The sequence below is a fragment of the Ursus americanus genome, chromosome 36 (genome assembly GCF_024610735.1).
Source record: "Ursus americanus isolate L20-20 chromosome 36, mUrsAme1.1.p, whole genome shotgun sequence".
NCBI lineage: Eukaryota > Metazoa > Chordata > Mammalia > Carnivora > Ursidae > Ursus > Ursus americanus.
The window spans coordinates 13,774,313-13,800,509 of record NC_142162.1 but is presented as its reverse complement, the minus strand read 5'-3'; the positions used below and the strand labels follow the sequence as shown (position 1 = coordinate 13,800,509).

Genomic DNA, 26,197 nt, shown 5'->3' with positions numbered 1-26,197 from the left:
TTGGGTAGGTATAACATACCTCTGGAAGGAGAGGTAAGAAACTGATAATGGGTTCTTCAGGGAGGGGAAACTGGGAGATCAACGGAAGGGCACACCCTCCCCTATATCCTTTTGTAACTTTTATATTTTGAACTATGTGACGACACTTCCAATTCAAGACGTTGACAAAAATCTTAAAGTGGGGGAAGGGGCAGGGGAGAGAAAGGAAAAAGGAAAATTTAGAGGGTAACATTAGGAAAGCAGGAAGGTCCAGACAAATGAGGACACAGGAGAGATGAAAAAGGAGAGGAATACAGTATGGGCCGAGAAGCAACACGTTCGAGGGTGCGGAATGGAGGACAGTAGATACAGCGTTATTTGTCTTTAGTTTGACCCATCAGCATCAGCAGGAGTGGGTGAAGCCCCCTCCCCAGAGAGCAATGGATGATGGCGGAGGTGGGCTAGGTCCACAGGGGGCTCCCAAGCACATAGGGCTCATCGCTCAGACCACTGGGGACAGTTTCCTCCTGGTACTCATGCTCCCAGGTAGATTTCACCATAAAGGTTAATTTTTTAATCCGAATCACTGAGTAAGTGCAGTCACCTGTAGACTTTAAAAAGATACATCAAAATTCTTTTCACTGTGGTTCTGTCTGCTAATTAAATGGTGCTCTGTCCTGTTATGTCCTGCTGGGTCAGAAAGCTTCAGGCAGCACCCAAAATTCCTTTCACAGAGTAAAAGGGTCTTAGAGTGGCCTCTTTCACGGAATGAAAGGAAGATTTAGAGTAGCACTGTCCAGTGCAAAGACGGCACAAGTCACATGCATAACTGAACATTTTCAAGTGGCTACATTTTAATTAATTTTAAAATTAATTAAATTTAAAATTAATTAAAATTAATTTTAAAATTAACTTTAAAAATACATTTTATTTCACTCAGCATATCCCAAACATGGTCATTTTGGCATATAATCAATATCAAGAAACTAACAAGATATTCTACATTCTTTTTGATATTAAATCTTTGAAATCTGGCGTGTAATCTACACTTAACAGTCCATCTCAGTTGGGAGTAGCCTTCTTGGAACTCAGTGCGACACGTGGCTCATGGCTTCGGTGCTGGACAGTGAGTGCGATTCAAGAACTTAGGTTGGTGTGGTGCCACTCGATTGTCTCTGTTCATGGGATCACACTCTATCCCTAAAAGGTTGACACGAAGACAAACTCAGGATGCTGTTTTATGGGTGGGCTGCACCTTTACCTTTACGTGTTCTTTGTCTTTTCCCCAAATGCTGACCACATGCCACAGAATTCTGTTCGACATCTTGATAGTTGATGGCTGGACGGTGGATACACGCATAAGGATTGTCAGCTTCAAAGTCAATAATTAAAGAAGGGAAGAGACAAGGAAGAGCCCTTCTTTTGTTCTGCCCCACCAGAGTGTTGATAAAAGGTGTCCAATAACAGATACAAAGGACTGATGAAGAACCAGAAAGTCAAAATTACAAAGAAAGCATTGTTTGTGTAAATCCATGAGTTTTTAAAGGAGAGTAGGCAGCTTGGAAGATGTTTCTAAGCTTTGAACTTGACCCCATGGAGGGACCACCCAGAATTTGCCTTTGGAGCCATTGCTAACCTCCGTTAGTGAAATTCCCATTCTTGTTCCTCTCCTGCATGTTCGGGAGGGTGCCGACGGAACAGCTTCAGCTGTTACATGGTTAATTAGTAGTTAGTGCCTTAATCTAGTCCTGTTTGCTCCAGACCACGACCTAGTGGCCAGACTGCAGACGTTTATTGTTGACTTTTCCCTTCCTGTTTTCCTATGAGGACAATGATACAGAGCTCTTGGCTTGAAATTAGTCAGTAGCTGAAGAGCACAAACCAAAGACTTGTTATTTCTGGAACACGTTTAACCATAGCATGTGAATAATTAGAACTACAAGGAATGACTCACTTGTTGAAAGACCTCTCCAACATCAACTCCTATCTGTTGAGCTGTCTTGCCCGTAGAGTGTTTTGCACACTTTTCAGTCTGGCGCAGAAGTGGGGTGTTTGAAAAACCAAATCCTTCCTCTCTAGTAGGCCAGGAATTGTTCCATACAATCCAGTGTTGGCCCTTGCCGCCCAAAACGTGGTTCCACGCTGGCAAAACCAGTAGCACCAGGGAGCTGGTTAGGAACGCAGACTCTTTTCAGGCCCTGCCTCAGACTGCCTGAATCTGCATTTGCATTTCAACAAGATCCCTTGGTGATTCATGAACAGGAAAGTTTGGGAAGCCCAGGACTATGTGCCCACAACCTTGTCTGGGAGGAGACACTATTTCATTTCCCCGAAGCTGCCTCTCCCCTTGCAATGAAGAGGGCGGGGGTGGGGGTGTGATAGGCAGGTAGAGTAGCTGGGTGGAAAAGGGGTGGGGCCAGTAAAGACTGGCAACGAGCGTGGCAACGAGATGCCCCTTCCTGCTTCGTTCTCCTTCCCGCTGTGACTCCCGGCGTGCCTGTGAGTGCAGGGTCAAGCTCCACCATCCAATCTGGAAACCCAGTCCTGGGACATCTGTAGATCCCATTTTCCTGCTGGTACCCTGGTTCCAGGGAATCAGGCATCAAGTCAAGGGAGTTGGAAGACGCGAGCACACAAGCAGGTTTAGGTCTGTTGAGAGAAAAGCATAAATCTTCCAGAAACCCCAGGACCGTGTAGATTTGAGACCTCATCTTATCTGGGTCCTTAGGGAAAGTTTGGCTTCACGTTGCGTGCTTGGTGCTTGCAACCTTCCTAACCTCTGGCCTGTCTGCCATGACAGCACGTCAAGGACATTATCCTGCAGTCCAACCCGCTCCTGGAGGCCTTCGGGAACGCCAAGACCGTCCGGAACAACAACTCCAGCCGATTTGTGAGTCTCTTCCCTGTTTCGGAGAATGTCACCTGATGGATGACATCGATATTCCTGATTTAAGTCTGGTATCCCCAAGGAAATGGGAGCTTTTCACATTTCATCAGGAGGCTGCTTTTCAACCTCGTCTTCATTTTCTGTAGCGGTGTGCTGTCGGGCATCCATTTGCCCTTTCCCTGAAGTTAGTTTTGAGCCTCGGGATAGAAGATGATTTTTGAAAACAGTTCTCAATGCAGGTCGCCTTACTAGGGAAAATGAAAATTGATAGAAGTGTCAGCTTTGGTCCTGGAAGGGTTTGCTTTGTGCCCTAGAGGAAAGACCTTCTTTCCCAGACAAATAAGTGAGTCGACTAGATTTGCAGGTCTTCTTGCCTTACTTTTGCTCCCTGGAACTTGGGCCGTGGACATGCAAGGGAACAGACACTTGATCCTGTACCTTGGAGAGAACCTTCCTCCTCTCTGGCAGCCACAGTGAGCCAGTTGTCTACCCACCCCTCAGAGGTCTGTGTGTTTGTTTTAGATATATTCTTGTAACATCATCACATCCAGAAGCCACTGGATACGGCCTGTCAGATGGCCTCCTAACTGGTCCACTTAACCCAAGGCAATGAAAGTGTCAGCCAAATGCATTGTCATGAATGCCCATTTAGACATTTTTCTGCCTGAGTGTCTCCTCGGGGGGTGAATTGGAAAGCTTGGCAAGGATGCATATGAATATATTGCCCTTGACAAAAAGCCACATTTACAAAGAAATGGGTATTTGGCCAGTAGCTTTGATTTATGTAGATTTTATATCTTATCTCAACCATAGATTATGTCTGGCAGTAAAGCAGTCAGGGAGCCATCTGTGAGGCTGATTCCAGACCATTTTAAAATAAATAGTGGGAATTTTGGAGAAAAACAATTTCTTTTTCACCCTTCTATTTTGGAAGGAAGCTTCTATCTCCAAGAGAATTCTTACTAAGGTCTCATACAGTGATGTTGGATTCCCTGGTGAGTTATATCTGCCCTTATTGCCCTCACTTTCCTTGCTGTTCAATACTATTCAAACTATTTACTCATTCGTTCACCACTCATATTTTTCTGCGCAGTGCCTGGGTTGTGTTATCTTGAGGAAGTTTCTAGGTAATGAAATACAAAAGACAACGTGAATGAATTTTCCACTTGACCTTTTTTTCCTAATTGTCTATCTCTGTGTGCCCTGTAAAAATGCACTGACCAGATTTAACTCTCTCGGTACCCACCCCCTTTTGCCTTCTTTAGCAAAAGAATAATTAAATCAGTATTTTGATGTTTCCAATATAAATTGTTATTTATCCTTGGACAAGGAGGATACATCAGTCATTTTTTGTAAAACAAAAATACCCAGCATTTATTATTTTTCCAATTATAAAATTTCATGTAACCCTGATAGAAAGATGAGAAAGAGCGTGAGTGTGCAAACACACACACAGAGTAATGTCTGATGGGGCATCCAAAGATGTTTCCATTAATAATGAGAGAAATGTAAATCAAAACCATAAATCATTTTCTGTCTCTCAGATGAGCAAACGTTGAGATTGATAATACCAGAGAAGACACACTATTGGTTGAAGCCTGACACATTCCCCTAGGAGAGCAATTTGGCAATTTTTATCAACATTGAAAACGTTCAGGGGCACCTGGGTGGCTCAGTCAGTTAAGTGCCCAATGCCTAACCTCGGCTCAGGGCTCAATCTCAGGGTTGTGAGTTCAAGCCTTGTGTTGGGCTCCACACTGGGCGTGGAGCCTACTTTAAAAAAAGAAAAATTTAAAATGTTCGTTTTCTTTTAATTATTCTTTTAAGATGTTATATCTAAGTCCCGTTAATAATGACTTAAGAAGATATCCATAATATATTGTTAAATTTAAAAAAAGAACAGGCTACAGAACAACATAATACTTATAATATGGTCTCATTTTTTATTTTAAAAGACACGTTATATAAAACTTAACTAAGGTGTCTGTAAGTCTAAAGTTTGAATATACTGTTAACAAGTGATTGTTTAGTAGGAGGGAGTAGAAGGGGCTTCAGGGTCGGAATATAGGTAATTTCTCCAGCAGGGGTGCCTGGCTGGCTCAGTCCATAGAGCATGCGACTCTTGATCTCAGGGTTATGAGTTCGAGCCTCGCATTGGGTGTAGAGCTTACATAAAAATAAGATCTCTGAAAAAAGGGACATGCGGTATGAATCATAAAAACTCACATATTTCCACTTACCAGTCTTTTCAAGTTTTAAGCAATATATTATGAAATATTTCAAACACTATTTAAAAATAATACAACGAACACCAGCATACCCAGTACCTAGCTTAAGAAATAACACATTACCAAGAATCAACGTTTCTGTCCATCTGATTATGAAAACACAATATCCTTTCTTCATACAAGTTCCTCTTTTCCCCCAGGCTGCTCTACAACGAAACTAAACTTTCGGTCTCTCGTTGGGGTTTTAACTTTTATATAACAATTTTGATTGTATATTAGCATTTCTGTCCATTGGAACAGTGGTTCTCCACCTTGGCCACATAGAAAAATCACCCAGGCTCTTAGAATTGCTCAGGTTTGGGTGCCAGTCCCTGGAGATGGATTTACTTCTCCGGGGCGCCTGGTGGCTCAGCCTGTTAAGCGTCTACCTTCAGCTCAGGTCATGATCCTGGGGCCCTGGGATCCAGTCCCGCATGGGGCTCCATGCTCAGTGGGGGGTCTGCCTTTCCTCTCCCTCTGCCGCTCTCTCTGCTCTGCTCGTGCTCTCTCTGCTCTGCTCGTGCTCTCTCTCTCTCAAATGAATATATAAAATCTTAAAAAAAAAAAAAAAAAAGCCCCCCCAGCTCTTTGCAACAGGGCAGCCAAGGTTTCAAACCACTTCTGAAAGGGTTTGAGAGTTTGCCATATCCTACATCTGCCCTTCCTGGATTTGATGTCCTGTTTGGTTTCATTCCCATGGCCAGATTGATGGGGAATGCTTAGGGGGTACACATGGACAGACACTGATTTATTCCCTCCAAAACGTGCCAAAAGGAAAAGATGGTGAAGGAATAGTCATCATCATAGGAAGCGTGGGGAATCTTGTTCAGCAATCGTGTCTCCGGAAGCACTGTAATTTGGGATAGCAGTGGTTTGTGGTCCTTCTGTCTGTCTGGTGCTTCTAGGTGTTTGTTTTTGGGTTTATTTGGGGGAAGGGGAGGAGTCATCAGAGTAAGACGCATAGACAGTTAGAGGGTGGCCTTCCTTTGTAACCTTTCTGGTACCTGAAATCTGCAGTTGACTTAGCACGAACGCAGCAGCAGATAGTGGAGGCCGTAGGCTGCAGGAAAAACGTGAAATGTGCTTTGCTTGTCCTTAATGAGTTTATGGTTCTAGTCCCAGACTTGTGGCCTGGCAGGAGCCAGCCCTGAAATGGGTGGATTTCATCAGTGTACACATTTTAAAACTACTTAATGTTGTAAAATATTAAAATTTATAAATGTGAAGCGCAGTTAGGCTGGGCATGCTCGCCAGTTTGACCCCAGGCCGTACACTCCCGAACACCCACATTCTCATCTTTTCCTTTGTCTTCATTTACGCCCCTGGCCCTTTCCAAGGATGGGAGAGCAACCAGGTTCTAGTGAGAAAAATAGTGTCATTTCCTTAACAATCTGGACACCTTTCCAGCTAAATCCCAGGGCTTTATTCTCCTTTGTTCCTTCCGAGCAGTAATTTAAAAGGAAATAATTAACAACAGTAGCAAAAATCTCCACACCCACAACTAGCTGGAAAGAACATTGTTTATAATCAAGTGTTTTTACTTTAGGTAAGAACGCTGGATGGTCCAGAGGTAAAAGGACGCCTTTTGCTCAAAGCCATGAAACTAGTCTGGCAGAGGGAAAATTTGCTCTCCCTGAAAGAGGCTGATAGAGTTCGCTCTTGTTAGATCAAGGGAACCTTGAGATTTTCTATCCCATTCTTTACAGCTTCCGGCTTAGCAGGCAAGTACCCACTGGGGGGAAATGGGCAAGGAATACAGCATATCCTTATTTAGTCGGGCTAGAAGGGTAGATTCTCTCTCTCAGGGTAGAATCGTGCGACTGGACAAAAGCCCTGATTATGGTCTGAAAGGAAGAAGTGAGGAAGTCTTGATCAGAACTAGGAATAATTCAGGAATAATTCAGAATGTATCTTTCATTAATGAATTTCCTTGAATTATATGCTGTATTCAAAGCCTGTTTGGAACATCATGTTTCTGCTCACCGACCATTGAAGGAAATCCCTAACTTTCTTGCAGGGAAAATACTTTGAAATCCAGTTCAGTCCAGGTGGGGAACCAGATGGTGGAAAGATCTCCAACTTCCTTCTGGAAAAATCCAGGGTGGTGATGAGGAACCCCGGAGAGCGGAGTTTTCACATATTTTACCAGGTTTTCCTTTATATTTTTTCTTTCTATTTCCTTATTCCTTCTCCACATTAACAAAAAAAATTTTTTTCCTCTCAGTTCTCAGGTTTAGACAATCTAGCCTGCCAAGCCAAGGGGTGTTTATTAGTATAGTGTGTATAAATCAGTGTGCAAAACTGGTGAGGATGTCCCTACCTGCGAGGAGAGTAAGTTCTTGGGCAAAGAAGAGAAGAATTTCCCAAAGGTTAAATAATCAAGAAAGTGGTAATATAACGGCAGAACAAACGTACGAGCGCTTGATTCTTTGCCAGGCAGGAGTCCCTGTGGGGAGGTGTGGCTGAGAGGGCAAGGAGAGGTGCAGAAGGCGCACAAGGGAGCGAGGTCGGGAGTCTGCCCTGGCAAGTCAGGTGGCCCAAAGGGTGCCTGGACCAGTTGGCAAGGGCGGAAGTCTCCCGAAGGAGAGCTCGGATGAAAGACTAGGGGGGGCTAAGGATCTTTAGGAATCCTGGACCTGGACGTCCAGAAGCCACGGAGAGTGGGTCAGATTTCTTGATGTATGAGTTTATGTATTAGCATTTCATATGTCGGGGATCCACTCAGATTTTCTTTGAAGAAAGGCCTGCAGCTGTTTTTGGTGTTAGGTTTACTTTGTTATAGTTTGAAGGTCATTGGATTAGAAGCAAGTTAAAGCTGTGTCGGGAGCTCGTACACAGTCTTTTCAGTTAGCTAGCTCTCTCAGATGATGGCACATCACTCTTGCAGGTGGCTAGCGCGTGATGAGGAAGTCTCCTCTGCGGCTTGGAGAAGTTCAGAGTCAAGGAAAAGCTTACGGCCGAGAGCAGCATGTGTCTGCAGGCAGGAGAGGGGTGGGGGGGGTTGAAAATGCAAATGAGGGGCTCTGTGGTGTGGATGGGGAGAAAAAACAGAAGGGGGAAAATAGGAAGGGGGTGGCACAAAGATATTTTGAGGAGGCGGAAGAAAGTGAAGGGACCCTGATGTCATGGGTGACCTAGAACTTCTCTGTAATGGAGATGATGTTCCCTCCTTGCGGGGCGTGGAGCTGAGATGACAGCAGGAACTTGACCGGGATGGAGAAGTGTGGCGAGGCCCTCTCTTTTCCTAAATCCCTCCGGGCTGGAGCAGGTGGCTGCTGGAGCCAGCCTGCCTGGGCCAAGTGCTTCCCTTCCCACTTCCTCCTTCAGTGCTATTTTCTTGGTAGTCTGAAGTCAGTCATGGTAGGAGTATTTACACCCAACAGTCAGCAAACACTACAAATCCATTCTTCTCCCCACGAGCTGATTGTTGGATATTTTTCTAGCACACCACTGGTGGGAGCCCTTTTAAGAGGACCTTGCTCAGACCAAAGGCAAATATCAAAACGGGACAGCCCATTGGTTAGGAGGTTCCAGAATGCCAGAGAGCGGGACCCGGGCTGCTGCTCTAACAGGCATCTGTAGGGGGGGAGCATGAGGGGCAGCTGCACTTCATAAAGCCATTAGCACGCTGAGCAGAAACGAAGTGCTTATAACCTGGCTTGTTTTCTGCTCTTCCGGGGGATCTCACCAGCACGGCACCGCAGTCCTCCTTGGATGCGGGGAAGTTCTCAGCTCTTGTAGGTCTCACCAGAGTTGGGAACGAGATTTTGCAGAGATGACCTGGGCTACCCCAAGCAGAGCAGCCATCCTGAAGCCCACATTTTGGAGACGAGGACCCCGGTCATTGTAGAGGGCAGGGTCAGAGCGCGCTCGTCGCCGGGGCCCGGGAGCGGGGCCTCGGCTTGGGGGGCCGCACCACACGCACCCCGCTTGCCTCCTGCAGCTCATCGAGGGCGCCTCCGCAGAGCAGAAGCACAGCCTGGGCGTCACCAGCATGGACTATTACTACTACCTGAGCCTCTCGGGGTCCTACAAGGTGGACGACATTGACGACAGGCGGGAGTTTCAGGAGACCCTGGTAAGGGCTGGCTCAGGGCCACGCGGGAGGGGCTCGGCGCTGGCGGGGCCTGGGGTAGACAGGGCAGGGACGGTTAGGAGCGAAGATCGGCCGCTTGAGGACCACCGAATGAGTTGCAAGGGGGGAAGAAGTGAGTCCTCCTCCCCGCCCCCACCCCGCAGGTGCTCTCACAGGTGAGCGCTGTCGTAGGTAGATGGACCATCCCTGTTCGCCTAGAGCTTATGCCATTGCTGAGCTGTTTCCTCAGAAAGCTGAAGCGAAGACCGCCCTTCTGATCTTTTCCAACACCTCCAAGGGGGTTCCCTTCACCCCCACACTGAACGGGCAGACGGCAGCCCTTGCCTCCATGCCCCTCACGCGCTGTGCGTGTCAGGGTACCAAGTGTCAACCCCGGTACGTTATTGAGGGGTCACGTCTTCAGGGAAACAACTCAGTAAGCCAATCTAGAACTTTCTGGGGCTGGGCTGTTCACCCGTTTAGCCTCAAAGAACTACATCCCCTCTGCCTTTTGAGTCCGTTTCCTGCCAGGCCCGTCCCTCAGCCCAGACCCAGGTGCGAGGTGGGGACCCGACAGGGCACGTGGGGGTGCGGTTTGAGGGGGGCAGGAATGAAGACAGCATCAAGGGGCCACATGGCCACAAAGGAGGGGAGAGAAGGAATGCAGATGAGGGGTCTGCATTGGTCCTAGCATATGGTTCTTTTAGGGTTCAGATGAATAAGTCTTGGCATTTCAGCTATTTTTACTGAAGTTAACGAAACTCAGAAACAAGACTTTTCTGTTGACGCTTTGATTTGATTTGCTGGAGGTCTTTAATCAAGATCCTTTCGCAAGTACCATCTATTCTCACCCTCCTGGTGAGGCGAAAGATCTCCAAAGTCTCCTTGGAGTAAGTGGAAAGGGGGCCTCCGTGCCCTTGGAGGGAGGGGGTGGCAGTGAGGACACTGCAGGGCACAAGGACAGGGTGCTGACTGTGGATATGGCTGCGGCTCCCTGTGTATCTTTGCTCCTGGAGAGCTCCTGCCAGGGGATCGCGCGCTGCATCTAAAGACACCAGTGCCCTTCCAGCCTGCCTCTGACACTTGAGGGGATGAGTGCCTTGGGCAGTGACCGCGTCCTAGAGCGCCTTCCTGCCGCCCTGCCAGCTAAGCCCCATGTGACCACACAACTTGGTCTAAGCTTTGGCTTCTTCATCACATGCTTAGCAAGCTGGGGCCAACCCACCTGGACGATTTCTCGCTTCTCTCCCAGCACGCAATGAACGTGATCGGGATCTTCGCGGAGGAGCAGACGTTGGTGCTGCAGATTGTGGCGGGTGTCCTCCACCTGGGGAACATCAGCTTCAAGGAAGTTGGCAATTACGCGGCCGTGGAGAGCGAGGAGTGTGAGTAGCTCTGGCACACGGCGGGTGAACGCGGGTGAACGATCGCTTAGCTCTGCCCCAGGTAACCAGCCGATGTCCTTTGCTAGGGCCTCAGCTGGGCATTTGGGGAAGACACAAGGAGTCTTGGGTCCTGTTGGGGCAGAACAAATGGTCTTAAGAGCGTCTGGGCCTCTCCTGGCCACCTGCCGTCCTCACCACATCCCACACCGGTAGACCATTCATGAGATTGTTTCAATGTACCATCAACCTTGGGGGAGTCTGCCAGAATTTCACACCTAGGTTTACAAATAAAGTGATACTTCAATGACGATGAGAGTGATAGCCAAATAACTCCACAAAGATTGGCCTCCTAAGAAAAATCTTCTCTGTACATGACCTGGAGGGTTTCCATTCACCTCACGGTCCTGAAGAGCCGTGATGGGGTTTATGTCAGTACGGAAAGCTCGCAGGTGCAGCTTGTCTGTGGGCTGGTTTAGACTGCATTCTGAAAACAAACACATGGGCCCTGGCTCTTGTGTCGATACTGCTGGCGATCGCCTTTCATGGTCACCTCTGTAATAGAGCCTGAAGGCTGAGTGATCGGGTTTGCGCTTTGGGAAGACATCGGTCCTTCCTGCGGGCACGTTGTTGGTTGTGTGAGCTGCAATCTGCCACAGCCACTGTGACGGGCGACTTTAGCCTCCAAGGCATCAGATGGCTTTCCAGGCTGCTCTCAACCCACACAGCCTTTAACCACCCAGGAAGGCATTTCTTCCTTTCTCAGCATTCTTCCGGAATGATAAATTTAGATCCTTAGTAATAAATAGTATCCCACTCATTGCTGACAATGCAGGGAGGCTATTTCCATTCCAAATAAGGTTCTTTTTTTATATTTTTGTTTTCTTTTGTGATAAAAGAGGGAAGTTCTGCTAACTTCTGATGTCTGTCTGATAAAAAGAAAGATGAATTATGTTGACCAGGGAAGTGAGTGTGTGTCGGTGTGTGTGTGGGGGGGAATGAAAATGAATATACACGGTGTGCATAAAGTCTAGAAATAGCACCTAATAATCACTGTTTCTAGACTTAATTTTCCTTCACATTTAACAAATGCACATATGTATCCAGGAGGGTCGTTAACACTTGTCCTTTTAACAATGACCATGCAGGTTTCTTGGTGGTTGCTGTGGAAGCAGAATGACTTTCTCTTCCCTTCTTGGGTAGTACGGTCTTATTGCCTCTTCACGCTGGGGAACAAAACAACTGTGACACAGCGAGCCCTCCCCAGCATGCTTGAGCCAGGAAGTGGTTCCTTGCACACTGAGGTCTGGAGGAAGCAGTCCCCTCGGCCAAGCGGGGAAGGCCCAGGATTGGCAGCCGCCTGGCAATGCCCTGAGTGGAGATGCTGGCGTGCTGGAGACCAGGAGAGGCTGTGCTTGGGACCAGAGAGATGGAGCAGAGAATTGGGCCCTCCTCCTGAGAATCCGTTTCCCGCTCACTTGGTATACCTTGACATGAGTCATGACCTCAGCAGAGTGTCGTGTCTACCCCTTTGCTTGTCACCTTGTTCCCTTCCCCTGAGGGCACCAGGGTTTCCAGTCTCTTGTATTCCTTTCAGGGGATATGTGTTCCAGAGCCACGACGCTCATCCAGTTTCTCACTTTTGTGCATTAATGGGAGCATAACGCACCACGTTCTGTGGTTGCTTTTTCACTTCCCATTATGTCTTGGAGATTATTCTATTCATTAAGAGCTTGATGAAGCTCCTTTTATTTATTTTTATTTAAAAAAATTTTTTATGTGAGTCCCCATACAGTACATCCTTAGTTTTTGATGTAGTGCTCCATGATTCGTTGTTTGCGTATAACACCCAGTGCACCATGCAATACGTGCCCTCCTTACTACCCATCACCGGCCTGTCCCAATCCCCCACCCACCTCCCCTCTGAAGCCCTCAGTTTGTTTCCCAGAGTCCATAGTCTCTCGTGGTTCATTCTCCCTTCTGTTTACCCCCCTTCATTCTTCCCTTCCTTCTCCTACCGATCTCCCTGCTATTCCTTATGTTCCACAAATAACTGAAACCATATGATAATTGTCTTTCTCTGCTTGACTTATTTCACTTAGCATAATCTCCTCCAGTCCCGTCCATGTTGATGCAAATGTTGGGTAATCATTCTTTCTGATGGCTGAGTAATATTCCATTGTATATATGGACCACAACTTCTTAATCCATTCGTCTGTTGAAGGGCATCTCGGCTCCTTCCACGATTTAGCTATTGTGGACACTGCGGCTATGAACATTGGGGTGCATATGGCCCTTCTCTTCACTACGTCTGTATCTTTGGGGTAAATACCCAGTAGTGCAATGGCTGGATCATAGGGGAGCTCTATGCGCTTCATCCCTTTTTAGCTACATAGAATTCCGTTGCTTGGCTGTGTGTACTTTCACTGAACCAATCATCCGTTGGTGGACATCAGGGCAGAACCTCTGCTGTTACAGCACTGAATGCACACACTGAAATGAACTCACCTGGTTTATGTCCTCTCTCATGTTTGAGTACATCCCATGGAATAAATTTTTTTAACTTTTTAAAATTTTTAAAAAGATTTTGATTTATCTGACACAGAAAGTACAAGCATGGGGAGTGATAAGCAGAGGGAGAGGGAGACGCAGGCTCCCCGCTGATCAGGGAGCCCATCACAGGGCTCATTGCGGGACCCCGGGATCAGGACCTGAGCCAAAGGCAGATGCTTAACCGACTGAGCCACCCAGGTACCACCCCCGCCCACCTCAACGTGGACTAAATTTTTAGAAGAAAGTGTTAGCCCATATTTTTATAACAGAAGAAAGCAGACAGTTTCTCTAGCTGTTGTAGAAAAAGATGGTAAGATTCCCGTCACAGCTGACCTAATAAAGCAAAACAGCCATCAGTGACAACAGATTTTGTTATTGACCCGACCTTAGACTGGTGGAGCTGTAGGATTTCCTGAGTCAAACCTGTACGTTGCTGAGAAGTCAAGAAAACCTCAGCTTAGGCACGTGTATATCCATCATAGTCACTGTAGTAAGATGATGTACTTTTGGAAACAAGTCTTGCTCCAAAGACGTTAACCTGTGAATTTTGTTGAAGGGAAAAAATACGTAAATAGGAATGGAAAGTACGAGGGACAATGCCCATCTTTTTTGCTGTGTAACTGATGGGTTCGAGAGCACGGAACCTCAACACCGAAGACCGCCCACATTTACCTTGCCATTTCTTTTAGATTTGTAAAACAGCATTTTGTGTTTGCTACGTCTTTTTACTTTATCTCCTCTGTACTTCAGATGTACACAGAAAAATTAATCCAACTTTGTTTTACACTTGAATGCAATAACAGAAATCTATTCTCATTATCAAAATGTGTTGAAATGTTACTTTCTGGCAGGTTCTTTTGTGTTCTCCATAACTCTGATTAACGATACCAGAGTTATAGCAGGTTTTTGAAATTAATCAATGCCTCCTCCCTCCCTCGCTGCCTCCCCACAGCCCCCTAGCTTCTGTACTGACGTCCTTCTCCAGCCACACCTGCACACACCCTCACGGAAATTCACAGCCTGCAGGAAGTCCATTTGAGCAGCCCTGTAATTTCAGCACCAGGGCAGCCACTGAAGAAAACATAGGGCCATAAAAGCTTGTACTTGGAAAACATGGCATGGATGTTTTTTCCAAGCAAGTACTAGATTTCCTCTTTAAACTTCTTAGGGGTCTCCCTAAGCTTGTGGCTCCGATTCTTGGCCAGATTCCACGCCTTGTTTTTCAAGTGCCTGTGGTCCTTCACTCCTGCCTTCCTCTGCAGTAGCTTGGGGGACTCAGACGTTAGTAAGTTTCTTTTTCAGTCTTATGTAAGGACCCAAGGACTTAGCCCTTATGTTGTGTTTCTTTAGTTATGGTCATAAAGACAATGGCATAGGGGCGCCTGGGTGGCGCAGTCGTTAAGTGTCTGCCTTCGGTTCAGGGCATGATCCCGGCGTTGTGGGATCGAGCCCCACATCAGGCTCCTCCGCTGTGAGCCTGCTTCTTCCTCTCCCACTCCCCCTGCTTGTGTTCCCTCTCTTGCTGGCTGTCTCTATCTCTGTCAAATAAATAAAATCTTTAAAAAATAAAAATAAAAATAAAAAAATAAAGACAATGGCATAAACATTTTTACCAAATATTTTAACTGTGTCCCTATTTTAACATGATAGGGGCTTGGCAGAAGCCCACATTTTACAAAACAGACAGATGGAGGCTAATTATTCATTGTATCAAGGTATTCGCTGTGTGTAGCTACCATGAACAGTGAGGGGCCCTGGTGAATTTACTATACACCATTGGTAATAATATCCACTGTATCAAGTGAGATGTGTATGTATCGACTAACTGCCTAGTGGTGGTGATAATAACCAACGTTATAGCTTCCCCTTAGTAAAGGCCTCTTGTATGTCAGACACTCTGGTAAATGTCTCCTGATTCTCCCAACAACCACGCATGTGTCTAGTCTGGCGTATGGGCGTCTTAGGTCCTTGCCCTGTGCAAAGGTTAAGTTTCGGTTTTGTGGAAGACACATCCAGATTCCTAAACACGTGTGTTAACATGAAAACCAAACTAAAGGAATTGGCCTTTGGCAAATGGCCCTTTGTAAAAGGAAGCCCTTCTACTAGTCAGAGCATTTCTGTAGAATGCTAGCATAGATAATAAGTACCTTGTTCTGGCATTACGCTTCTTCAAAATGCATTCACTGACTTAATCTCGTTGGAAGGTATCTACTGAGAAATGTCAGCCCGTTCATTCTAACACCATCTGTGAAATTCAGATTATCCTTTATTGGGAGGCTTGTGATTTTTGAGCATTATCATAAAGTCTTTAACAAAATCCTTTTATCAGAAACTTCTGATACAGTTTTATGGGGAAAAAGAAGACTCATATCCAAGTTTAGAGTTTGGATTTGTGTGCATGAAAACCTTTCATTCATACTACAAAAAAATCTGAGCATTCTTTCATGACCCGGAATGGCATCCTTTATTCACTTTAGAGTGTTTTGAGCAGAAATCAAGAAAATCCATTTATATCACTGGCCCTCCTCTTGGCAAGGTTCATGGCCTGAAGCAAGTTATGAAGCCGTCTCTTCAGCTCTTCTCTTCGAAGACCAGAGCTATGTTACTCCGTGTCCTTACAACGGGATGGGTCTGCTGTGAGATGAATAGCGCCAGTGCCCTCCGTTGTGTGCCATCTGCCTCTCCCAGAGAAATCTTATAGATCCCATCCCCACCCCCTCCCAGAAGTCATTCAGGCCCCCTTTGACTCCAGCCAAAATTTCTCCTGCCATTCAAGGACCTCCACTGTCAGAGTTCACCCTAACCTTGTAACTACCTACCTTTTCAGCTAGAGTCAGTGCTGGTCTGCTCGCTGCACCTTGACCGTGTCTCCCACCCTGCTTCCTCCACCCCTGTGCGCACCCCACTGCGCTCCCCTCTTCTCTCTTCCTCTGCATCTGTACAAATGCTGTTCATCCTTTCAGGCCCCACAAGAATCCCACGTTTTCCTGGACTACCCCAGCAAGTCATTATAGCTTCCTGTCCTAAATGCCTCTAGAACTTTATTATCTAGACTTGTTAATTTGGTAAGCTATCCATGCCTTGTCTAGACTGTCTTCAGGATTTCTTAATATTTTGTGTTCTGTCCTCTCTAGTAACCCTACGTGTGGTAAGCACTCAAGAAATAGGTGATTATTATGATATTGTAATTATTACTTCATGATTCCAGGTGCTTCAACATCTTTGGGAATGATGCTATGAAAACACCATACAAGAAAGGAAGAAAACAATTTTCGGAGCCAAAGAAATGTCTCTTGATTTAGTTCCTTCCGGGCTGCCTTGCTGCAGGCCTGGAAAGATGTCCATTTTAGGCTTGTTAGCTGTGATCTCAGCAGGGGGGGTTGGTTCACCATCCTTCTTGGATCACCAATTTGTATTATTGGAAGTCTCAGCCGTCATAGGAATTGACTCATGTAATAGAACAATTGAGAAAAACAAAATGGATGTGTGTGTGTGGGACTGCTGATAAGCAGTCTTCAGTAGAGTGAAAGTTTTTTTGGGGGGGGCAGTGCTGGTGTCTTGTATATGCACGTGTGTGCGTGTGTGCGTGTGTGCGTACACACAAAAGTGCCTCCACGTGTTTGCAAAATGAATTGTTAAAATTCCAAAGACAATCATGTTTTATTTTGTTTTCTATAGTTTTGGCTTTTCCTGCATATCTTCTGGGGATAAACCAGGACAGGTTGAAAGAAAAGCTTACAAGCCGGCAGATGGACAGCAAGTGGGGAGGCAAGTCGGAGTCCATTCACGTGACCCTCAACGTGGAGCAGGCCTGTTACAGCAGGGACGCCCTCGCCAAGGCTCTGCACGCCCGCGTCTTTGATTTCTTGGTAGATGTAAGCACAAGTGCATGCTGCTGGCATCTCACATCTCGGCTCTAAAGAGGAAAACTACCAAGCACTTTGTCTTCATGTTTTGGCCTGTTCCTTATAACCATTAGCTTACTCTTCCACTTTTTATCCTTTCACCCTGGATCACTGAATCCCACTTTTGCTTCTAGAATCGTCCAACAAGACATTTAATATGGTAACAGGTTCTGAGGGCCACAGTATTTAGTAAAGCCAGAGCTACAGAACAGAAAAAGGGGAGACCCATGGTCATGAAACTTGGTTGACCCTTGAGCCTAAATCTTTAGAATACTGTATTTGTCATATTAACCCCAAAATTTAGTGGCTTAAAACAACAGGCATTTTTTTCTGTCACGGTTTCAAAGCAAGTGACTTAGCTTAGCGGTTCTGACTTAAGGATGAGGCCGAAGTCAAGATGTTGATTGGAGCTACCCCTCATTTCGAGGTTTGACTAGGCTTGGAAGGTCTCGTTCTCAGATGGTGCGCTCTTATGGCTGTTGGCGGGACACCTCAGGTCCCTGTTGCATGAGCCTTCTTTTGGGCTGTTTGAATATCCTCCCAACACAGCAGTTGGTTTCCCCCAGCGGGAGTGATCTAAGAGAGAAAACACAGAAGAAGCCACGAAGCTTTTAATTTGTAAGCTTGGACTCAAATGTTGACACTCTGCCATATTTTGTTAGAAGCAAGTCACTAAGTACAGCCCACAGTTAAGGGGAGGAGAATTAAGTTCTGCCTTTTGAAGGGAAGAGTATCAAAGAGTTTTTAGATATATTTTAAAACTATCATAGGGGTGCCTGGGTAGCTCAGTCGTTACGCGTCTGCCTTCGACTCAGGTCATGATCCCAGGGTCCTGGGCTCAAGCCCCGCGTCGTGCTCCATGCTCAGCGGGAAGCCTGCTTCTCCCTCTCCCACTCCCCCTGCTCGTGTTCCCTCTCTCGCTGCCTTTCTCTAAGTATTTTAGAGGAAAAATCATGTGATCCTTCCAACAACCGCGTGACTTAGTGTTATTATCCCTGTTTCACAGACAGTTGAGGCACAGAGAGGCCAAGGAGCTTAGCCACAGTCACACTACTAGTAAGTGATAAACCTGGAATTACACCGAGGTAATGTGGCCGTGTTCTAGCTCTTCTGCTCCTCTGCCTTTTATATCGTCAAGCTAGAAAGAACCGTAGGGGGACCCTAAGGCAAGAACAGCAGCATGGCCGCGCGCTCCAAAAAGTCTGTCTGAATCCCGGCAACAAGGTCTGTAAGGCTTAACGTGTGGTTAGGTGTGGTTAGGGTTGAGTAGGGCAGGGCAGGATAGGGTAATTATTTTGTGTACTTTCTGTGGAAGGTCGGGGTCATACTAAACATTAGTCATCCTTTCAGCTTGTCCAGACTCCTCATTTTACCGACAAGGGAATCTTAAGCCTAGGGACTGGTGGATTTGCCCGAGGCCGTTGAGCAAGAGAGTGATGCAGAATGGACCGTAGAACCACGTCTCTCTCGTCTCTTTGTTCATCGTGCCTTCCAGTGCCGGGCTTCCTACCCGACTTTCTTTTTGCCTGCCCTTTATTTTTTGTGTGGTAAAAGCAGATGACGCCCCATGTAATTAGAGCTGACACTTACTGGGCACTGAGCACGCGCCAGGCACTGGCCGAGGGCTGTGTGTCATGACGCATTAGCTCACGAAAGAGGCCACGTCATTTTCTTGGCCCCGAAAGCACCTCTGGTGTTTCCACACTCATCCAGGTGTTCACCACCTCTGGGAACTTTTCTCCCCTGTCCCTCCCTGCCTCGCTGCCCTTCCTGAGGCTCCTGGTGGAACCTGCACGCACCCTCTCCCGTTAAGTCTAGCCATTGGCTTGCGTGTCCCTTCTCACAGTGATCCAGAACACAGATGTAGTGGACATCGTGCCATTCCAGGGAACCCCAGACCCTGCCTCTGGCCCGGGGCAGCCTTGGGGATTCTAACGTCACTGTCGTTGGCAAAATCATAGCAAGGATTCAATGAAACACACGGAAAGCGCTGAGCAGAGCCTGGCAGGTGAATAGTAAATATAAGGAGACTGCTTATATTCTCATCACTTTCATAATAGTTGCTGGTATTATTATCTGCAGCCCACTCACCCTCTCTCTAAGCTCCCGGCACCAGATATTGATGTCCCTCCCAGCTGTGTTAGGGGCCATTAAATGGCTACTGGACGGGCTCAGTGGAAATAATACCTATGGATATTGTCTTATTGGTTCTTTATAGGAAGTAGGTTTTACTTCAGTCATCCAAGATGACATTTTCTTCCAATTCTCCAGACTTCCTGAGAAAAACCAAATGCTGGAAGTTAATAGCTTTCATCATTAAGCAATAGTAGCTTTTTCGGATCCTGGTGGTTTCCCGGAGTACTTGACCTTGCAGCAAACCTCTTTTTGAAGCTGCACGTCCCCTCTCTTCTTGTCCTGTTTCCATTAGGCCGTAGCATTTGCTGTTTATAGTCTTGCTTCCCTTTCCCCCCATGCTTGCCCCCTTTCTAATAGGAAAGAAAAGGAGTTAATTGCTATGCTGCTTACTTTCTTCTAGTCCATCAACAAAGCAATGGAGAAGGACCACGAAGAATACAACATTGGTGTCCTGGACATCTATGGCTTTGAAATATTCCAGGTAAGACCAGTTTGAACAACCGGGGCCGTGGGAGGGTGATGCATTTCGTCTGGCTTGAAAGAAACAATTCTAGGTAATGGAAAAAACCCACTGCAGTTCATTTTTGCCTCTGTAAGTTGTTCATGTACCTTTACTAAATTAGTTTCTCCTAAATATAAACTATGTTGCTGTCTACCGATGCCTCCAAGATTTCTGTTAAAGCTTCTCACATTGAAACATTGGCACTTAACCACTTAAGAAATGACTTTATAATGATTTCGCAGAAACAGTTACATGCAAGTAACTTTTTTTTTTTCCCAGAAAAATGGCTTTGAACAGTTCTGTATCAATTTTGTCAATGAGAAATTACAGCAGATTTTTATTGAACTGACATTAAAGGCAGAACAGGTAAGCCGTCCGTCTTCTTTCTTCTTGTGTTATTTCCAGTGTGTTGTGTTTAAAAGATATGAAAGTCTCTCTTTTGGTACTAGATTCAAGTTTTAGTCTTGTATTAGGAAATGTACTTAATAAAGTCAGGCAGAAAAACCATATGCCATTGTGACATTTTAGTCTATGAAATGTAAACACCATCTGCTACAGTTTCTTTCTCTTTTAAGCAAATGATGTTGTGAAGTTGGACTTATTACTGGCTCCTTTTACTACTCTGACTCATTGACCGGGTGGAAAATGGAAACCCAGTTCCAGCCCCAGTTGTCGATGGCATGGACCGTGTTCCAGAAGAAAAACTTGGGTTTTCTCAGATTTGCTCCACTCCCAGTCTCCCTTGAAAATCAATGTGGCTTTAATGAAGCTCGCAGTTTTCATTCTGACTTGAAGTCACAGGCCTGGTTATAGTTTCTCCTCGAAGTTCAGGACAGGCTCCCTTTGATTCTGGGTTCCACGTTGTTTTGGATTCCTAGGGTTGCTGTTCAGCGTACCACCAACCGAGTGGCTTAAAACCACAGGAACATCTTCTCTCACAGCTCGAGACCAGAGTCTGAAGCCAAAGTGTCCCTAGGGCCACACGCCTTCCTGGCCTCTTCCAGTTTCCGAGGCTCCTGGAGGTCTTTGTCCTGTGTCAGGTGTAACTCCGGGCTCTGCCTCTCCCTTCACATGGCTTTTCCTCTCTGTGTCTCTCTGTGCCCAAATCTCCCTCTTCTTTCTCTTGTAAAGACACCAGCCATTGGATTAAGGGATCACCCTACATCCAGGATGATTTCATTTACAAGATCCTTAGCTTACCTATATCTCAAAGATCCTGTTTCCAAACCTCACATTTTGAAGTTCTAGGTGGACGTGAAAAAGCGGGAGACCCATTCAACCCACTGCACAGGTGAAAGGCTATTTGGGGGACAGTGAGTCACGGAAGTATTCGTGCCTCTGCTTGGGAATCCCAGTGAGCAACGGTTTCCACATAAATCTCTGCCCTGATATTCTAGCCTTCCATCCCGTCAGAGCAGCTAGAGCAGAACAGCCAGGATAAAGGGTGGTAGGGGCCGAGACCCGATGATGTAGGCAGAGGCTAGGTCATATAGGAACGTTGTCCAGCATGGCAAAAGCTTCGGCTTTTGTAGGAAGTATGATGGGAAGCCCTGGGGGAATTTTGAGCAGAGTGACGTGGTCTGATTTGTGTTTTTGAAAAGGTTATTCAGGCTCTATAGACTTATGGAGTGGGCTGAGGAGAAGACAAACAGGAGTGGAAGTTTAAAAACCAGTTAGGAGACTGGGCAAGAAATGGCGGAGGTGTGGACAATGATGGTAGCAGTAGAGGCAGTAACACCGTGAGAGGTGGTCAGATTGGGCATGTGTTTTGGAAAGTGAGTCAACATGGCTTGCTTAAAATAATTAGCAAGGAGCCAAGAAGGAAAGAGGAATTAAAGATGATTGCTCCCTTTGTAGCTTGAATCACAGGGCCGGTGGTGAGGCAATTTGCTGAAGAGTGAAATTAGGAGAGTTGGTTGGCGATGGTGGGGAAATGCAGAATCAGATCTCCACTGAACAAGTTAGATTTATAAGGCCCATGACACGTCTGAACAGAGACTCTATAAAATATGCATGACCCTGGAACTCAGTGGGGAGGTCTAGACCAGAGAAATGAATTCGGGGGTCATTCACCTCCAGGTTCTATTTGAAACCATAGGATTGATTGAAATCCCCCTGGAGAAGCAGGGCTGAGCATACAGGAAGGCTGGAAGGTTGAGTCCAGAGACTCCATCAGGTGAAGATCGGGAAAGAAGCTAACGAAGCAAGACTGGTGCGGAAGGAGGGAAACCAGAAGAACGTGGTGGTGTTCATCAAGTTAAATGAGCAACTGGCCTGACTGGGGGGCCTTCCCCCGGGGTTCCTAGAGGCTAATCCGTGCTGCCGTCCTTACGTTAAATTCAGAGATGATTTTGTCACTGGACCTATAGGTTAAGCCATATTAAATTGCTATTGCTTGTATATCAAAAATGATTGTGTGGTAACAAATTTCATAGGGTTCAAATGAAAAATTAGGCATCCGGCTGGCTCAGTTGGGAGAGCATTGGACGCTGCATCTCAGGGTCGGGCGTTCGAGCCCCATGTTGGGCGTAGAGTTTACTTTAAAAAAAGAAGAAAGAAAGAAAAAGAAGAAAAAAAGTTACCAAACAATGAAATGTTCCTTTTCTATCCCTCTTAGAAAAAAAAAAAACATTCCCATTTTATGTCAAAGGGCATTCAGATTTTTCTCTCGTGGCGCTCTCTGTGCCTTTGGTAGTCGTCTGCGTGGATGTCCAGCTAATCTTCACTGGGTCATAATGTGAGTCCCCACTTTCTGTCCTTCAGGAAGAGTATGTTCAAGAGGGCATAAGATGGACACCCATCGAGTACTTCAATAACAAAATCGTGTGTGACCTCATAGAGAACAAAGTTGTAAGTACCGGGCTGGTGTGTCTCCTCACTGCACATGGATTTATGTCAAGTGGGTGTGTGTTGTCTTGTGTCATTGTTTTAGAGTAGGGGAGGTGACAACTCTGATTTGCAGAGAATTTTAGCAATCCCATCAGTTGTGTGCATAGATGTCCGTGTAGTAATATGAACACGTGTGTATGAATAAAATGCCAGTTTACAAATGGCAGTTGTCACTGAATTCTGAGAGAAGACGTCCATGACTTAAATGGGTAGCATAGTGAATGAAGAGGCACAGAATTGACCCTGCTTTCTGGACAGTCTATACAGCTTCTCGGACTTAGCCCTAAAATGTATCCAAAAGAAAACAAGAAGGGTGTAGGCAGCGATCCCCACAGTACTGTTCGTTTGGTTTGGTTTTTTACACAAGTCCAGAACTGGAAACCGTAAAACCATCCAAAGACAATTCAGGTGTTAAATAAATTATAGCATATCAGAGCAGGAAAATATAGGCATTAAAATAGTAACTATGGGGGCGCCTGGGTGGCGCAGTCGTTAAGCATCTGCTTTCGGCTCAGGGCGTGATCCCGGGGTCCTGGGATCGAGCCCCACATCAGGCTCCTCCACTGGGAGCCTGCTTCTTCCTCTCCCACTCCCCCTGCTTGTGTTCCCTCTCTCGCTGGCTGTCTCTCTCTCTGTCAAATAAATAAATAAAATCTTTTAAAAAAATAAATAAAATAGTAAGTATGAAGACTGTGTAAAACATGAAGATTGTTTATAAAATAGTGCTGTGCGAAAAAAATAACGCATGAGAGAATGTGTCCGCTCTAACTGTGTGAACCATGCCTCTGTGTGTAACGGGCGAAAAGCGAACATTAAGAAATGAATTAGGGTCAAGGAGAATGTTTTCATTTTTCTTCTGGGTTTTTAAAAGCAACTTGGTACAAATAGGAGTCAGCAGATAGTGATCCACATAAGAGTTTGGATAGAACTTCAGGGAAGTTAAACCTTTTTTTTTTTTTTTTTTTGAAAATGGACTTTCCTCCATCATTAGGTCTAAGTGGTAACTCCCATATGGGATTATTAATGGCATTCTTGGTCAAAGGGAAGGACTGACTTTCAAGATGGTATCTTGAGTCTGGGGAACTGTTTCCTTGCTTAAGAAAAGACCTGATAAGCCACTGAACTGGGGCTTTCAACTGTCGCTGAACTGGGGCTTTGCTGTCTTGGTCCCATCAGAACCCTCCTGGGATCATGAGCATCCTGGACGACGTGTGCGCCACGATGCACGCGGTGGGGGAGGGGGCAGATCAGACGCTGCTGCAGAAACTTCAGATGCAGATCGGGAATCACGAGCACTTCAACAGCTGGAATCAAGGCTTCATTATTCACCATTACGCTGGAAAGGTACGTCCAGAGAGCGGGGGTCCCACGGGAAAGCGGAAGTTACCCTTCCCAATGTCTGCCTTTATGTTTTAAGCCTTTGGGTCTGTGACCTGTTTTCTCAGAAGCAGCTGATAACAATAGCCATATAGTTTCATCTGCTTCGCTGTATTTCATTCATTCAGCATTCATCCATTTGTTCCACAACATGGGACCTATGAAGTTTTTGCAGAGGCAGGACAAAGGGTAGTAGACACTACTGCATATTTTTAAATCATGAATCGCCCTGGCGTGTATATTAACTGCTGAAGGAATGGATTTTTGTCTTGCGTCTTGCTGCAGTCACAAGCCTGTTTTCCTCACCCGCCTATGCCTGCTGGGAGTATACAAAAGGCTTGCTTTGGGGGTCCCTTGGCTAGCTCAGTTGGTAGAGCATTGACTCTTGATCTCAGGATCATGAGTTCAAGCCCCATGTTAAGCACGGAGCCTACTTAAAATAAGTAAATAAAAACAAGGCTTGTTTTTGATGTCGGTCCTCATAAGATGCGTAATTACTGGGTACCAGGCTTTGTCTAGGTGCCACCGATACAAAGATAAGTAAGTCGAGGCATGATATTTAGGGTCTTCTAATCCTATGGACATCCACTGGCCCCACCTTTCATCGCATCTAATCTCTTGTTAACCAGGGTCCCCGAGCATGAATTTTATGCTGACTTGATCCAATTATGATGCCATTTGTAGAAAAAATTGCAGAACCTCAGATGACATGCCCCCTTTCAATGGATTAATGAGCAGACGTTGTTTTCTTTTATTCTGTTGTAGTGAAAATGTAGGGAAAGAATTAGGTTTATTGCTTCGACACTCCTGTGGAGTCACTGGAGAAGGGGTGTGTGGTCATGTTAGCTGAAGTCCTGGTCGTAGGTCATCTGGGCCATGTAGGCAGCCGGATACCATTCATCAGCATCCACAGACCGTCACCACGTACGTTAGCTAACAAGTGAAATAAAACATGCCCAGCCTTAATGTGACAGTTCATGATGAAATCCCAGTTGTACATCTGGAAATATTCACATTCTGGTAAGAGCCATGCCAACTTGGATTTTCTTGTTCAATGAAATACTTAGAGGATAAAATTAGATTTCTTTCCATTCTTGGCCAGGTATCCTATGACATGGATGGCTTTTGTGAAAGGAACCGTGATGTGCTTTTCATGGATCTGATCGAACTTATGCAGAGCAGTGAGCTGTAAGTGTGTTTTGTCTTATCCGACATGGAATAGAGGTTTGATCAAATTTTTAGTATTAAAAAACAAACAAACTTGTGGCATTCCAGTGGTCAGCAGTTTTTTCCTTTGAGCTCTCTGGCGTGGATTATCAGTGGACAATTTGGTTATTCAAAATAATTTTTTTTCTCCAATCCCATGTACTCCTAACACCTCCGGCCTCCAGATTCTACATGCGATGTGCATGCCCTTCAGGGCCCCTAGCTTCATCATTTTCAGCAGTATCATCAGGGAGAGGCGACTATCCTGGGGTTGGGTTGGGATGGCCATTTCTGACTAAGAGTGGAATGTTCTGGTTCTGTGATACTTTGCCTTCAGAATATCATCCTAAGAATTTTCCATGGTCACTTAATTTTTTGACTGGCTAATGGCTTAGCAGGCTGTGAGAGGACGTGTCCCCAAAGCATTTGGGAAATGGCTCAAGAAGTTTGGGAGGGGCAACTTAAGAGGGATTTCCTCAGAGGTTTGTTTTAACTCCCAAGACCCTGTCTAAGCTCTAGGGGTAGAAACAGGAGGGGTGTCCATCTGCCTGGCAACCTGCAGGAGCTCCCAGGGCCAGCCCTGCTCTGTCCTCTCCTCCCTTCTTCCCTTGCAAAGTTTCCCAAGATCTTGGGTAACGGATATAGTATGATTTACACGGTCAGGCCTGGATATGCCAGGCAAACACAATATTGTACAGTCTTCCAGATTTTACAGTTTTTAGAGTGGCCTCCAAGTGGGAGCTGCCCTTGGAGGCCATGTTACTCAAGTTGTTGTAAGATTAAGGTGAACTTCCTTAGTTAACAGCCCTGCGCCTGACAATTTTCTAAGAAAACCGAGCATGCTTTTCAGGCTTTGGCCGGAAGTTGTTCTTCTCCATTTCATTCTCTTCCCCTCCCCGCCTCCCACTTTCCCTGGCCCTCATCTCTCTGTGCCGTACTTCCCTGAGCTCACGCCCTCAGCTTTGGAGCTCCCGAATTGGTTTTCATTTGAAAACTCAGAAAATCGATTTGCTCCTCTCTTAAAAAGGTCAGCCGCAAG

The 26,197-nt window shown here is 45.9% G+C and overlaps 1 protein-coding gene across 1 annotated transcript in view; it reads left to right on the top strand.

The window, feature by feature from the left end:
* Positions 1 to 26,197, top strand: part of MYO1E (myosin IE) — a gene marked incomplete at its 5' end in the record, with an annotated part of 187,763 nt that overhangs the window by 110,057 nt on the left and 51,509 nt on the right. The window contains 10 exons of the mRNA XM_087859163.1: positions 2,780 to 2,869; positions 7,151 to 7,282; positions 9,077 to 9,211; positions 10,461 to 10,593; positions 16,822 to 17,018; positions 19,585 to 19,665; positions 19,966 to 20,052; positions 22,450 to 22,536; positions 23,752 to 23,919; positions 25,055 to 25,140. Coding sequence (XP_087715289.1) covers positions 2,780 to 2,869; positions 7,151 to 7,282; positions 9,077 to 9,211; positions 10,461 to 10,593; positions 16,822 to 17,018; positions 19,585 to 19,665; positions 19,966 to 20,052; positions 22,450 to 22,536; positions 23,752 to 23,919; positions 25,055 to 25,140 — 1,196 coding nt within the window. The remainder of the gene's footprint in view (positions 1 to 2,779; positions 2,870 to 7,150; positions 7,283 to 9,076; positions 9,212 to 10,460; positions 10,594 to 16,821; positions 17,019 to 19,584; positions 19,666 to 19,965; positions 20,053 to 22,449; positions 22,537 to 23,751; positions 23,920 to 25,054; positions 25,141 to 26,197) is intronic.